We start from the raw sequence: 14,105 nt of genomic DNA, 5'->3' as shown, positions 1-14,105 counted from the left end.
AAGTTGACCTCTGGCGACCCTAAGCACAAACACACCTGTGGGCATATGAACAAATTACACACACAGGATTTAATAGTTTGATTTAATTACTATGTTTTGCTTATATAAACTATAAAAATTGGATTTGTAATATCTATGGCAGCTTAATGTCATAAATTCCCACTATCTTGAATGTGAAGGTTATATTCAAATTCTTTGGTGTTTTTCAGGTGAATTTCCAAGAGAGATTTCTAAGACTGAGGACTTGGAGCATGGACAACTGATGAAAACGTTTCCAGACCTGAATCTTTCCGACATCCGCTTCCTAGCTTCATGCAGTCTCCACCCTGTGAAGCTATTCTAGAGAAATTATTAACTACACGGTGAGTCTGAAAGCAGCAGATGCAAGGCTCGGCTTTCCTCCCTTCTTACCTCCTCCACCAAATATATTTGTAGAGTACATATTTATCTACCTAAAATAAAAAAGAGAGGGAAAAAACCCTGTCACCTCCCTTGTAAGAGGAAGTAAGCAGATCTTTGCCTTGGGCTATAAAAATATTGACAGTAGATAATGGGCCTGCAAGAGATACTAGTGGGAAGTGAGTTAATCATCACAGGATCGAACTGCGCGAAGCTTCAGATGCTGCCTCCGATCAGAGCCACTGTGAATGCTGTTTTGTTAGTAGCTGGCAGGTGACAGAAAGCCCTTTCAGTCCTGCTTTCCAGTAACTGGAAAGCTCAATGTCAGACACGTAGGCGGTGCGCGGACACGTGTGTCCTTATCTATGCCCATGAACTGTTTTTCCACAACTGTCAGCAAGAGACGACCATCCCGGGGGGTGGGGGGGTGGTGGGCGCTGAGTAGCCCAGCAGTGTGATGAGCAGCAAGTAGGGATACCAGAAAAGGAAAGCCCAGCTTGGGAAACACGGCAAGAAGGAAGACACTCCTTCAGCCAAATAATGTTGCCTAGTTCAATATGAAATTTCCTCTTAAAAATATTGCTATACTCTAATATTCTTATCAACCTCGGATGCTACAACTTTTTTCTTACCTTTTTGAGACATCTTATTATGTAGCCAAGGCTGCCCAAAACTGGAGATCTCCTGTCTCAGTCTCCCTTGTACTGGGATTGCAGGTGTCTGGTGCCATACCTGGCTTGATATTAGCATCTTTTAGAAGACTAAGAAGTTTCCATGTAGCCTGAGATGGTCCTTATGACAGAACCAACATCTCCAAATCCATCTCATTTGCAGTGAGAAGTAAGATGTTTTGTGACATATTTTTACCGTCTCAGAAATGGATCAATGGAGCCAACCACGCTCTGAAAATAACAGGTCCATGCTCTCCTGAAGCATAAATCTTTACTGCCCTTCAGCATAAACCAAACTGAAGAGATATGATACACGATTTCCTGTAATGATTAACCCCCTATTTACCAGCTGTCCTGGTGAATACCTCTAGACTTGAGCACACATTGGGAAGGTGGAAGAATGTCCAGGTGCAGTGCTCCCTCTTTCTCTCTCTCTCTCTCTCTCTCTCTCTCTCTCTCTCTCTCTCTCTCTCTCTCTCTCTCTCCAAACATTACAGTAGCAATCATTCCCTTCTCTAATCTTTAACTGAATTCCTTGCTCATCCGTGGTTTAACTTTCAGAGCAAGTGATGAGACCATTTGAAGTCTCGGCTGTGTGAGAGGCAGAAAATAATAACAACACTGTCAGGTAGGAATGAATTAGTTGACTGCTGAAAAATTCAGGAGGGCCCAGTGGAGGGATCGGTTTTCTAGGTAGACTCCAGGGCATAGTTACTTTATTTCATATCCTTTATTTTTCTTTGTAAAGTCCTGCAAACCTAGTTTGCAAGTGGGTTGGGTGGAATTATTTCATTGATTGAAGGTAGTATCTTTGGGGGCAATCTGCTTGTTCTTTAGATGAGAAAAGAAAGGGGAGCATTGACAGCCTGTGTGAAGAAAGAAACAAAATTCTGAGAATGGTCTCAAAGCAATATCCGGTAGAGCTAAAGTCTTGGTGGCCAGTGGTGGAGCCGCAGTGTGTTCTCTGGGCTGCTGTCAAGGTGAACATGGAAGAGGTCTTCCAGTAGGCTGACTCTGGAATCTGAGGAAGGACGCATTGGTGAGCCGGCGACCCATACGTGAACATTGAATGAAGGTTACTATAGCAGGTGCCTATCCCAGGAGGAATTCTAACCACAACGGAATAGAGACCTGTAGCGCTTGATCAAACAGATGGTCCAATGCTGGCCAGGCGATTGCCAGTTGATTTGCTGAGATTAAGCTGCCGCAAAAGCTAAAGTGTACAGCAAGATTCAGGGTGTCTTTGTCAGAGGAGTGGGTAGCGGGGGAGAAAGAATAGAGAAAGTCTTCCGGTCACAATAACAGAATATTGGTTTCCAAGGTGAGGCTGCCCACCTCACCTTTCCAGTCCTGGCCTGCTTCTCAGAGAGGCATTGCAATATTCCACATCTCGGCCAGGCAATAATTTGTCCGTGCCAGGAGCAAGCACTAGCTGGCCTAGCAGTGAAGAGGCTATTCAGGTCTTTCCCAGCCTGAGGTGGCGAAGAGGAAAGGAAAGGCCTGAAGAGCAGAAACTGACGAGGTGAGGAAGGGAGCAAAAGAAAAATCAAACCCGTGTCAAGGAAAAAACCAATAGAAGGACATTAAGATACAGAGAGTGGGGAAAAGCCAACGGGTGGCTGAGGGCTATTGGAAAATGATGGGAATGGGAGATGATGGCTAAAAGTTGGCTAAAGCTAAAAGGCCTGGAGGGAAGATGGCATAGTAAGCACAGGTGACATGTGAAGGGCGAAAACTCAAAGGAAGATGGACTGGAGCAGCTAGCCTGGCGAGGCAGGCACTGTACTAAGTGTGGGTCTAAGGCAGAGAGCGAATTGCTATGTGAACATACATAATCTTAGAATCCAGGAGGCTGAGACAGGAGGATCCCGCTACTATCTAGGTATATTAATGAGGTTTTTCCTACCCCAGTTAAAGAAGAAAGGGGCAGGAAAAAGATTCAGACACAGAAGGCAGCAACAGGTAGCAAAATGACTGAAAATGAAGGCGGAAGGAAGGGGTATACAGAGAGAAAGACTCCTCGCAAAATGAGAAGAGGATCTGCAAACCATTTTTTCCCCTCTGGAGGCCTGAGATGGGTCCCTCTCCCCTTATTTTCAATTGAATGATTTAAATGAAGAAGGAAGCGCTGAGGGAACCCTAGCTTCTATAAACATGTTCCGGACAGGCCTTGAATATATCTGACCAGCCTAGCTTGGTCATCTGGAAGGGAGTCTCATGTTAGGTGAGTGAGGAAGGATCCTGCAGTTTTATATAGTTAGTGTTTACCTGTAGTCCCTTTCATTATCTGTCTGCCTTCTGGAGATCTGCCCCTCAAGTCCCAATTGGTGGCATCCTGGGCTACATCATAATACCGTATGTGCACGGATATTGTCTGTCATTTGTTTTAAAACGCCATTTAATGAAAGAAAATCAAAGCAAAGTCTTCTGTGGTCAGACAGCCTCAGTGACACCGGTTGTCATTTATTTATCTTTATGGACTTAGCTGCCTGCCATTATGTCAGGGGCAGTCATTAAGGCAGGAGTTTCTCAACTCAAGGTGCTGGTCCTTCAAAAGTAAATCACAAATCCAAGTATGAAAGCACAGAGTTTGCATCATGAGGTGGGGGGGGGGGGGGGGGGGGGGGGAGAGAGAGAGAGAGAGAGAGAGAGAGAGAGAGAGAGAGAGAGAGAGAGAGAGAGAGAGAGAGAGTTATATAGAGGGCTTCTTCCCCAGTGACAAGAAAGGCAGGCTCCGCATGCGCATGTCACATCCTTGGTCCCTGGTAGGGCTTCAGAGGGTCTCCCAAATGGTCCCTGCTGTGTAGCTGCTTCTCCTCTAGAACCCCCGAGAAGCACCTCCCACTGAGCAGTCATGCCACCCCGTTTCCATTCTAGTTCTCAGACTAACTGAATCCTAGGCTACACGACACAGCAGAGAACATAAAAGCAAATCCAACACCCTCGTTTTGGATGAATCCTCATTTCTCTACTGAGCAATAGGCATGATTGAGGAGAAGAGATACACTTCAGAAACTATTGCGAAAGTGGTGATCTGGTTCTGTTTTCAAGTTAAAACTGAATAGAAAAGAACTTACACCATAGCTTCACACTTTTTTCTCTTTGCCTAGAGGTAGAAGCCATCGAGAGGTCATGATATAGTAAGAGCAGTGTTTAAGAAGGGAGCTGGTGTGCTACCATAATTCAGGACTGGTCACAGAGCAGTCCAAAGCTTCAAATTACATCCCGAGGAGCTGCCCACTGTGTACAAAAGGAGAAGGTGGCGGGGGTGGGGCAACTACCCCGTAGGTAGACATCTAGAGCTGATGCTCTGATCCTGAAATTCAGCCTAGGCAGCTGCCTGCAGCTTGATCAGAAGCACAATTCCCTTTTCAAATACTTCCAGCCCAGCACTGTACTCCCTCTTTGAAAGGATCTAAACCACAAGCAAACCAAGGATTGTCTTCATTCAACCACGAGAGGTAGTATAAAAGGGAGAACCGACTCATGACAGGCAAAGAACAGAACTTTTGGAACAAAGAAATAACAGGACAATAGTGACTGTTCATTTCCAGGGAGGGTGAAAGGAAACAGCCAGTAGCTCAGATGACCAAGCCAATGAAAAATGCATGTTATCACCGAATAAATCCACAGGCACAAGTGTAGCAGGTAAATTCACATCTTCCAAGAGAAACATCGCCGTTTACAGCCCCGTTTTCCTCCTATCCCTGCTCTTCCTCTCCACATAAAGATGGGCAACAGTTTTGAAAAATGATATGCTTTCTGACCATTACCTTGATGATATTTTATTGTATATCCTTTTTATTATTAAATTTGTTTTTTAATTTTGTGTATATATGTTGTATTTGTATCATTTCTCTCCCTCCTTCCTCCAACACCTCTTATGTCTCCCTCCTTTCAAATGTATGTTTTTTTCTTTCATTATTATTTTTATTATGTATGTGTATAAATTAATAAACATATAAGTGCAACCTGTTAAATTCACCTAATGGTGCTTGTATGTATATGGTTTTAAGCTCAACTATTGGTTTTGGAAAACCAATTCTGGGGTTCATCTCTAGGAAAAATTAATTCTCCCTTATCCAGTAGTTACTGAATACCTGTAGCTTTTCATGTGGGGTGACACCCATAAGATTTCCCTCATCTACATAAGCATATCTATTGGTGTCATTGTTCAGATCTTGGTTAACCCATCCAGGTTGTTGAGAACTCATGGGTGTAACTGTCCTGTTATATAAAGAAAACACAATGTTGAAGTCAACTTCCTGGTCATCTGACTCTTGCAATTTTTCTGCCCTCCTTTTTTTTTCTTTTATTTTTTTTTAAAAAAGTAAACAAACTACCCCTTTTTCCATTTTACATAACAATCCCAGTTCCCACTTCCTCCCCTCTTCCCACTTCTGCTACCTCCCCTCCCACCTCCTATTCCCCATAGGGTAAGGCACATCACTTTGGGGAAGGCCAAGGCCCTCTCTACTATAGCTACACTGAGTAAGGTCTCCATCCAAAGAGGATGGGTTCCCAAAAGCCAGTACAGCAGTAGGTATAAAACGTGGTGCCGCTACCAGTGCCCCCCCCCCAGTCTGCCTGAGCCATACAACTGCCGCTCACATTAAAAGGGTCTAGTTTGGTATTATGCTGGTTTCTTCTGTGTCCATCTGGAGTTGGAGAGCTCCCATTAGCTCAGTAAACTATTTCAGTGATCTACCCTCCCTTTTGAAATGTTCCCTGAGTCTGAAGTGCAGAGTTTGCTTTGTCGATGTGTCACCTGAGGTTGGATACCTCGTGGCCACTTGTTCTCTGCATTGGCCTCATTTTCTAATTTTTATATGCTGTTTGTTTAGATTTTAATATATTTTTGACAGGCAAAACAAGGATTTCAATATAGAAGGAGAAGCAGTTATATCCAGTATCTGTCATATGAGAGGAGCAAAGATAAAAAAGTAAAGGAAATTTACTCTAACAAGTGTGCCCTCAAGTCTTTCAACTGGGGAAGATGGCTCCATTTCTAGCTCTGTAGAGTCTTGTATGTCTCTTAGGAGCAAAGGTATAATGGAAGAGTCCAGGGATCTGCGTCATCTACAGACTTGAGTCAGGCTGCGAGGAGTAGCTGTAAAGGGTTTGGTTCAAAGCAGGATTTGGAGGCAGGAGGATGTGGTAGAAAGAGCACTAAAGCTAGACCAAGAGCAGACCTCTGGCACCTGTCCTGGCCATTTAGTCTCTTCGAGAACCTGTTCTTTCTTCCGATATGAAACTATTACTGTAGTGTATTAATGAATTCACAAAGAGCAAAATGTAATTTCTCCTAAGTTCAAATGGAACAATTGTGTCTGCAGTTGATTTCTGAAGGCTGACTCTACTAGCTACAAGCCATTCTAGCTCTTGACTATTTTTGAAGGAAGCAATAAAGCATACATGTTGGGTCAATATGGAATAGCAAATGAAATGGTCTGATGGCTGACAGAAGATGTCTACTCATAGCAGCAAGCCTGCTTCCCTTGCTATATTTCTATATCTTCTGAATTCCTCTCACTGCTGAAAAGAGGAGGAAGTAGAGGAACATGATTTAAAAACAGTGACTTAAGTAGAAGAACAAGTCATCAAAGAAAATTAGTTTCCTTAGACACCTTTTATTAAGACTGGTGTTCTGTGTATTTTCTGATTACCATTATCGACACAAAGGACCATTTTCTCAGTTATCATTGTGGCTAATCTTCCATCGACGCTGATGACTCTGTGTTCTGATGGCAATTATTACAAAGCAATGGGATCTTATTCTACCCATTTAAGCCAAGGACTTCCTGGTAGCCCTACCTCACCTATCTGCTCATCAGAGAGTTTGTTTAGCCTGAGCAAATCCGCATGCCTTGCTTTTACAAGCACTCATAATTATGAGTTTATCTTCCCTCACCCAGCCCTCTTATGTTAGATAGTTCAGAGGTGAGGGCTTTGTATCTCCTATACCAATGCTTTTATCCTCCAGAGGCTGCCTCCATCACTGGGTAGACACATTGCCCAAACCAATAGCCTGAAAACAGCAAAGCTAGGCTGTGAGACCAAGAATCCAGTTGTTTGGTTCTCACTTGGGGTAGGGGAGTGCTAAAAAGTGTAAATGAGTTTAAGAGGAACTTGAAGGCCCAGGTCCATTCAAATAGGCTATGCCCAGGGGTCCACTGGAGACTGGGTTACACTTGTCTTCTAGGAGCTGTCTGCTTCACCTGTTTATGATTCACCAAAGGAACCTGGAGATGCAGATTAAAGTTATTCCCCCACCCCATCTACTGAAACTAGGACTCCTTGATTAGAAAAGCATTTCAGTGGGGAAAAACATCTTGTCTTCTAGCTAGTTTTCCAAATCAGCTTCCACTGATGGAAAAAAGAAAAGACCTGCCATGACAGCTACTGGCCCTGGGACTTCATGTGCTTCCTACAATACAAAACACAATGTCTGCTCCTTAATTGTTGTGTCAGGTGGGGCCTGGGGAATCCAGGATCCCTCTTAATGCTAGCTCCTCCCTTAGCAAGACCTGAGTTCCAAGAGTTAGTAGAAGGGCAGGACATTGGGGTAGCTCTGAAAGACTTTCTATAAGACCCAAACAAGCAGCCAGTACCCCAGAAAGGAAAGGCATGGATGGGGTGACTTCTGCAGCTCAGACAAAAGCTTCTAGCTTCCTTCATCAGAACTCTTGACTCTGCAGTCAGAATCTAAAGTGGCTCCAGTCTTTCACTTGGTAGTATATAGGTTTGCCTTTAAGCGGGAGGAATCTTTGGGTTTGGGGAAACTTGTAGAATGGGCCTTGCCTCTTTGTAGATTTGGCACAAAATTCCATTTTGTTTGGGACCAAAAAGGCAGAGCTGACCCTGGTTGTAGAGGGACCTAAAATCTGTGTGCTCCCAGTCTTCTTTAAAAGCAAGGGAGAGATGGGTGAGGGACAGGTGATTGACAAGTGGAAGACAACATCATGGACCAAGGGCTTTTCTATTTGCCCTTAAACTCGGGATAGTAACAGTTATTTTTAAAACAACGGAGAGTAGCACAGAGTCGTGGGGGTGGAAAGGAGACTGGATCTCCATGCCAGCAGAGCTTTATGCCAGGCAGCTGGCGGGGAGCGCTTCTGGTCCCCACTAGCTCGGGATGCGCTGGTTTCCTGCTCCTTGCTGGTTCACTGGTTCAGGTGCCACAGCCCCCGCGCTCCCCCGCTGCTGCAGCGGCCCCCATCCCCTCCCCTAGGCTTTGCTCGGCTCTAGATTCAGCAAGCTCCTTTTCTGGTGGGGCGGTGGCGGGGAGGTGCAGTGGGCAGTGGCGGCTCCCGCTGCGCAGCTGGGGACCAGAGGGGCCCCCGGCAAGTGCGGGGGGCGGCGAGAGGCTCTGGCTTCTGTAAACTCTGCTGGTGGGGGGCCGAGCAAGGCTGTCTACGAGGAGGAGGCAGAGGTTGAGGAGGCCGGGGAGGGTGACGACGGTGTTAAATGTGGCCGCGCAGCTCCCCGGGGAGCGGCCTGAAAGCGAGTGCGCTCACCAGCTGACAGCGCGTGCTCCGCTCCAGACGCTCCGCACCGGGGCCAGGAGTCTCTGCCAGCCCCTCTATTGTCAGCCGCTCTCTAATTAAGAAACACTCACATTACGGCAAACTACCCCCACGCTTCTTGGTTCCTGTCCTTTCCTTTATCTTCCCCTGACTTCTCTCATCCCCGGCCTCTCCCCTGCGTCCTAGGATTTAACCCATTCTCCGCTGTCTTCGCCTTTTCCAGTTAGGAGTCTAGCCGCGAAGGGAGTACTCCCTGCCTAGAAAGCCGCTAGGCCTACTGGTCAGACTTGATGAAAAGTACTCAGGGTTTTATTTTAGTTGTCCCTACCCCGCGTCCTACCCCTTCTCAATAAAGGAACTGCAAACATTTCAGCTACCACCTGTCCTTGCCCGCGGTCTTCACCTCTCACCAGCGAGCGCTGATTTTTCCTAGCCCGCAATTGACAAGTCTAGATTGTAGCAGGCAAGTGGCTCTATTCCTTTCTTTTCTCACTGGAGCTTGCAGCAGATCAGATGAAGCAGATCATCATTTTTTCGAACTTCCAAGTTAGCAGAGGATTTATTTCACAAGACACACTTTCGCAAAAATTCTAACATTTGGGTTCCGTTTTAAACTTCTACAATCATAGAAAGACCTCAAGAAAGCCCTGGTCTCCCGCTGGTTCAGAATAAGGAAGTTACTCCCCCCTCCCTTTCTGGTAGATCTGCCATTAGCAATGTCCCATGAAGAACGTGTTAAACTTGCCAGTTGCCAAAAAGCAATCTTCCTTCAGCTCTCCGTGAAATCAAATAAGTTTCCAAAAGTATGGTGAGCCAAAACCCTCTACAAATAAAAATGTTGCTTGGCTGAGGGCAAAAATAGAATATAAAGCAAGCTGCTTAAAGTATAGAAAACTTTGGAAAACACCAGCAGTGTCCCAAAGAACTAACCCGATTTATCTATCTTCATTACTTTAAGAAGCGCTGTCTCTTTGTTTGTTTGGGTGATATTAAGCATGCCTAACTTGCGTACATAGTTGATGCCTTTGCTAGTATCTTAGATACTTGGATCTGACTTTGGAAGGTAGAAGCTAATTGCTAATAATGGAGAGAAAGGAACCAGTCAGCATGGCAGGAGTGGTCTGGCATATGGGGAATGAGCGCTCAGAAATACTCAATATTCAAGTTTCCAAAATATTAATGAGATTATAGCAACCTGCAGCTATATGTTACAGCTTGTTAATGGAGTGTAAGAGAGGGAGCTGCCAAACGTTTGTTATGCAAACTTCATTGCTGAACCTTGGAGTGGACCTCTTTAAAAAAAAAAAAAAGCCAACAAAAGAGAGTGAGAAATAAGAAAGAAAGAAGAGGGAAAAAGAGGTTAAAGTTCTAATTTGAACTCTGAGAACCCAATTTGCCACAAAATATTCTGACTTTGTTCTCATCTGGATGAGATAGAGAAATTTTTCGTTGCTTTTCAGTCAACATAGTATAGAATTGAAGTTTGACATTCTGGCGTGGTTGTTTCCCTCCTGAGAAGAATCAAACAGGACTTTCTTACTCGAAGAGTTGAGGTTGAAGTCTGCTCACTGTGGCAGCAGTAGCCCATCTGGACCTTTAGACAGACTTAACTCCCAACCATTCATTGTGTTGAAGAAGAAATTTGCGGGATCCCTGATCCGTGAGCATAGAGGCATAAGCTGTGGATATTGGTATTGTCTGACTGTGATTAGCTGAAGCTTTATTATCTATAAAAAGCTCTGTGAAGGAAGATGCTTGCTGTGTCACTTCTATTTTCTCAGAATCAACGAAAACAATGTTGATGAGATCTTTTTCCTTGCGGCTTGGCATAAAGTGTGCATGGGTAGTTTTGAGAATTGGTTGTTCTTTGGGAGGAAAAGCAGTTTCTTTTTTCTCTCTCATATTTCTAGCATGTAAGAGAGTATTAACTACCATGGCCATGCCAGTACACACACACACACACACACACACACACACACACACACACACACACACCCCTAGGAAAGACCAAATCAAGTCAAATAACTATGAAAACATATAAGAGTTGGTACTCTTATCCTGCAGCATGCTTGTCTGTTTCTATCTGGCTTGCTTATTAAGAGAGAAATGGAAATGTGTCAAAAGCCATAGCTTGCTCTTGTTTTTGTTTTTCCAGCAGTACAATGATTCCTGATGCTTATCTTAGTAGGTGCAAAAGGTTATCTAAGGTCAGGTGCATTATTCCTGTCCCTGGACAGTGTCACTAGCCACCATCCACTCTGCCCAGTGAGCTGACTTGCAGAACTTCTCCACTTCCCTGGACAGACTTCCTCTGGAAGTCATCATACCCCGAACAGAAGAGATCCCGCATCTTGGAGAAGTGCTTTTCCTACAGCTGCAGGCTAGGGAGCTTTCCATGTGCCAAGGTGATGCAAGTACTGCACAAGAGCCAGCAAACTAAGTTCCCCTTTTTTGTGGGGTCCCCTGAATTTGTCATGCCAATGAAGACAAAGAATTCACTTGAAACCCACCCCTCAAATCCAGAGATCTTTATCTGGCACACTATCCTGGAACTTTGGTTTAAATTAGCCAATCAAATGCATTGTAAAAGTTCAGTTTTCTACCCTCTATCCACTCCACATTCATTTTCCTGAGATGTCTGATCATGAGAGCCCAGACTAGACTCTTCCCATATGGGAACCCGGGTTGAGTGTAATGGTACACTTCAGTTCCTGTAGCTGACTTTAGAATGTACTTGACTGGTTTGCTCTGGGGGGGGGGGGGGGGAAGGCAAATGACAGTTCTGTGCTGTAAGACCTGAGTTTGGAAAGAAAAGGTGATTGGCAGTCAGCAATATTAAAGCAACTGCCACACTTCTAGCTTCTAATTGTCAAACCAATGTTTGCCAGCCTATCTTTCCACTCAAGTTCTTTGCCGCTGTCTTTTTTTTCTTCTAGATTTCAGCTAATTTTTGCGAGAATACATAGGTAATCTCAATGATGCTAACCAGCTCAGAGCAGAGTCCCAGAGACCAAAGTCACCAGCTTGTCCCAGAGATTGCTTACTAGAGGCTTAAGACAGAAGATTCTCGACATACCAGAGGCAAACCACGCTGCAAAGCGGGGCACATTTGATCTCACGATTTATTGGTGTATCCAATACCACCTGAAGGTACCGGATTTGCAATATTCTTCAAAACAGCAAATCTCATTTCTTCAAAGTCACTTACAAATTATCTTTAACGTTTTGCTGGAATAGAATATGTGACAACTAAAGGTATTTTTCAAGTTTATTTTATCATTTGTAAAAGCGCATACATAAAGCAATGGCAACTGGATTCGCTAAATCAAAATAAAATGATCTCGAATAGAAAATGTAAAAAACAAACAAAAAACAAGTAGAAATAGGTTCAAATACTCAATAATAAATAAGTTTTCTAACGTTAACAAAGCAAAATAAAATTGACCAAATGCCTTTGACACTACATAGTTTTTGTTTTAATTTTCATTTGTAAAAACACATATTTGCAAACGGTTTAAAGATTTGTGAGTGGCTGTATTTTAAAAAGTAAAAGTCTGCAATTGGCAGTTGAGTTTCTTCGCGGCAGAGCAGCAGCTAGTGATGAAGTGCGTGTGTTCTGGGTTCCCTAGACACACTAGGTGTTTATGCGCTACAGAAACCCTCATCTGGTCCCGTGTTCTAACAACTCAGTAGTCCATGTTCATTAAAGCACTGAAAGCCGGTATCAAATGGGTCTCAGAGCCTTTGGGAAACAACTTCGAAGACTAGACTAACTCCCTTACTTGTGAGTGAGCGCAACACACCGGGATGAACGCTCGGGGTATAAAATAAATGAAGCCCAGACAAGAGACAGAGATATGACATTTTAGCAGCGTATTGGCAGCATGGACTATAAAACGATGCCACGTAAAGGTACACGTAATGGTAATGTTTCTACATACAGAGGAAGCAGAAGGTAGGGAGGAAGGGGTTTGGAAGAGTCACAACCATCTGAAGTCACGGCAGACATCTGAAGTCATGTCGTTGCTAACAATGACCACCGCAGAGCAAAAATAAAAGGTTGCAGGGATCTTTGCCGCGGGGCTTCCCGCGCACTGGGAAGGGCATTTGGTTGTCTCAGTTTTCCCGGATCCGACGCCTCCCTAACTGGCCTCATCAGAATCACTGTAATGAGAGTGGGGGGAAAACTCTCCGTCACTTCTGTGGGACCTGGGAGATGTTTTGCTACTGTCCTCCTGTACTGGCTGCAGGATGCTCCCAGGCAGGGAAGGCGACAGGTCTTTCTGTGCCATCATCGCTGTTAGGGCCCGGTCCTCGAAAGATGGGAAGTGTAAAGCGTCCAGCTGCACCGAGTAACCCCCGGCTGAAGCTGGGGCTGAGAAGCGAGTCCGGCAAGCCCCGGGTGGGGTGGGTCGTGGGCCCCCTCCCGGGGCCGCCTGAGCCCCAGCTGCCACGGAGGCACTCGCACCTCCTTCATACGTGGCAGCGGCGCGAAGGTGATGGTGGTCACTTTTGCAGGAGGCTGCTGGTGGCGTTGGCTGCTCTCCGACGCTGGGAGTCTGCAGCAACTCTGACAGGGCGTTGATGTAGATCTGGGCCATCTGCAGGGTCTCATATTTGGACAGCTTCTTGTCGTTGTTGAAGGACGGGATAACGTTGCGCAGCTGGTCGAAGGCGTGGTTCAGCCCGTGCATCCTGCGCCGCTCCCTGGCATTTGCTGCCAGCCGCCTTTGCTTCTGTACCCCGTTCACCTGTTTGCTGGAAGGGGCCCGCTGGCGGCTGCAGCCAAGCTCGTCCACCACAACCCCGCCCTTCAGCTTGCACAGCTGTTCCCGCACTTTTACCGGCCCGGGGCTCTTGCTGAGGCCGCCGCAGCCGCTCCTTCTTACCAGCTCGCCCTGGCCGTCAGCCTCATCACGGGGTGCCGCGGCCTCAGAGGCACCCAGCTCGGGAGAATGCAGCAGATACTGGGCGGCGCGTGCCGTGCAGAGGCCCTGCAAAGTGGGAGTCAGCCAGGCGCGTGGGTCGGTGCTATCCAGGAGGGACAGCTCTGCGGGGTAGACAGGATGGTCTCTCGCCTGCAGGGTAGCAGGTGGCTGTGGCGGCAGCTGTGAAAGGTGGTGCGGCTGGGAATGGCGATGGTGTTCCCCCAACTCCTTCACCTCGGCCCACTCTTCTGCATGCAGCAGACGGGACATCGCACTGCAATGGCTCGGAGGTGTCGTGATAGAGTAGGTGCTAGCAACTCAGTTCAACGAAGGGCAAAAGCCCCAAGCAACAAGAAAACCCTTTCTGGTCTCTTCTTCAAAGTCTGATTTTTTTTTCTCCTCTTCCTTGACCCTCCCCCTCTCACTCGGAGATCACACACCAGGTCGCGTGCAACGAAGCTTCTCCGGTTGCTGAAGGCGCTGCGCCCCTTTAAAAAGCGGCACGCGCCAGTGTATCTCCCCCGGCTCCCCTCCCAGCCCCCTCCTTGCGCCAGTCGCGTGTCTGCTCAGTCAAAGAAGGG

At 46.0% G+C, this 14,105-nt stretch overlaps 1 protein-coding gene across 1 annotated transcript; it reads right to left on the bottom strand.

Moving 5' to 3' along the window:
* Nucleotides 1-12,738: 12,738 nt before the first annotated feature.
* Atoh1 (atonal bHLH transcription factor 1) lies at nucleotides 12,739-13,794 on the bottom strand. Its single transcript, XM_050162322.1, has one exon. It carries the CDS (start codon nucleotides 13,792-13,794, stop codon nucleotides 12,739-12,741), a length of 1,056 nt encoding a protein of 351 aa, XP_050018279.1.
* Nucleotides 13,795-14,105: the final 311 nt, after the last annotated feature.

Source organism: Alexandromys fortis, unplaced genomic scaffold, assembly GCF_014885135.2.
Source record: "Alexandromys fortis isolate MF-2015 unplaced genomic scaffold, M_Fortis_MF-2015_v1.1 scaffold_117, whole genome shotgun sequence".
Classification (NCBI taxonomy): Eukaryota; Metazoa; Chordata; class Mammalia; order Rodentia; family Cricetidae; genus Alexandromys; species Alexandromys fortis.
Note: the sequence above shows the minus strand (reverse complement) of the source record. Positions and strands in the feature narration are given on the sequence as shown.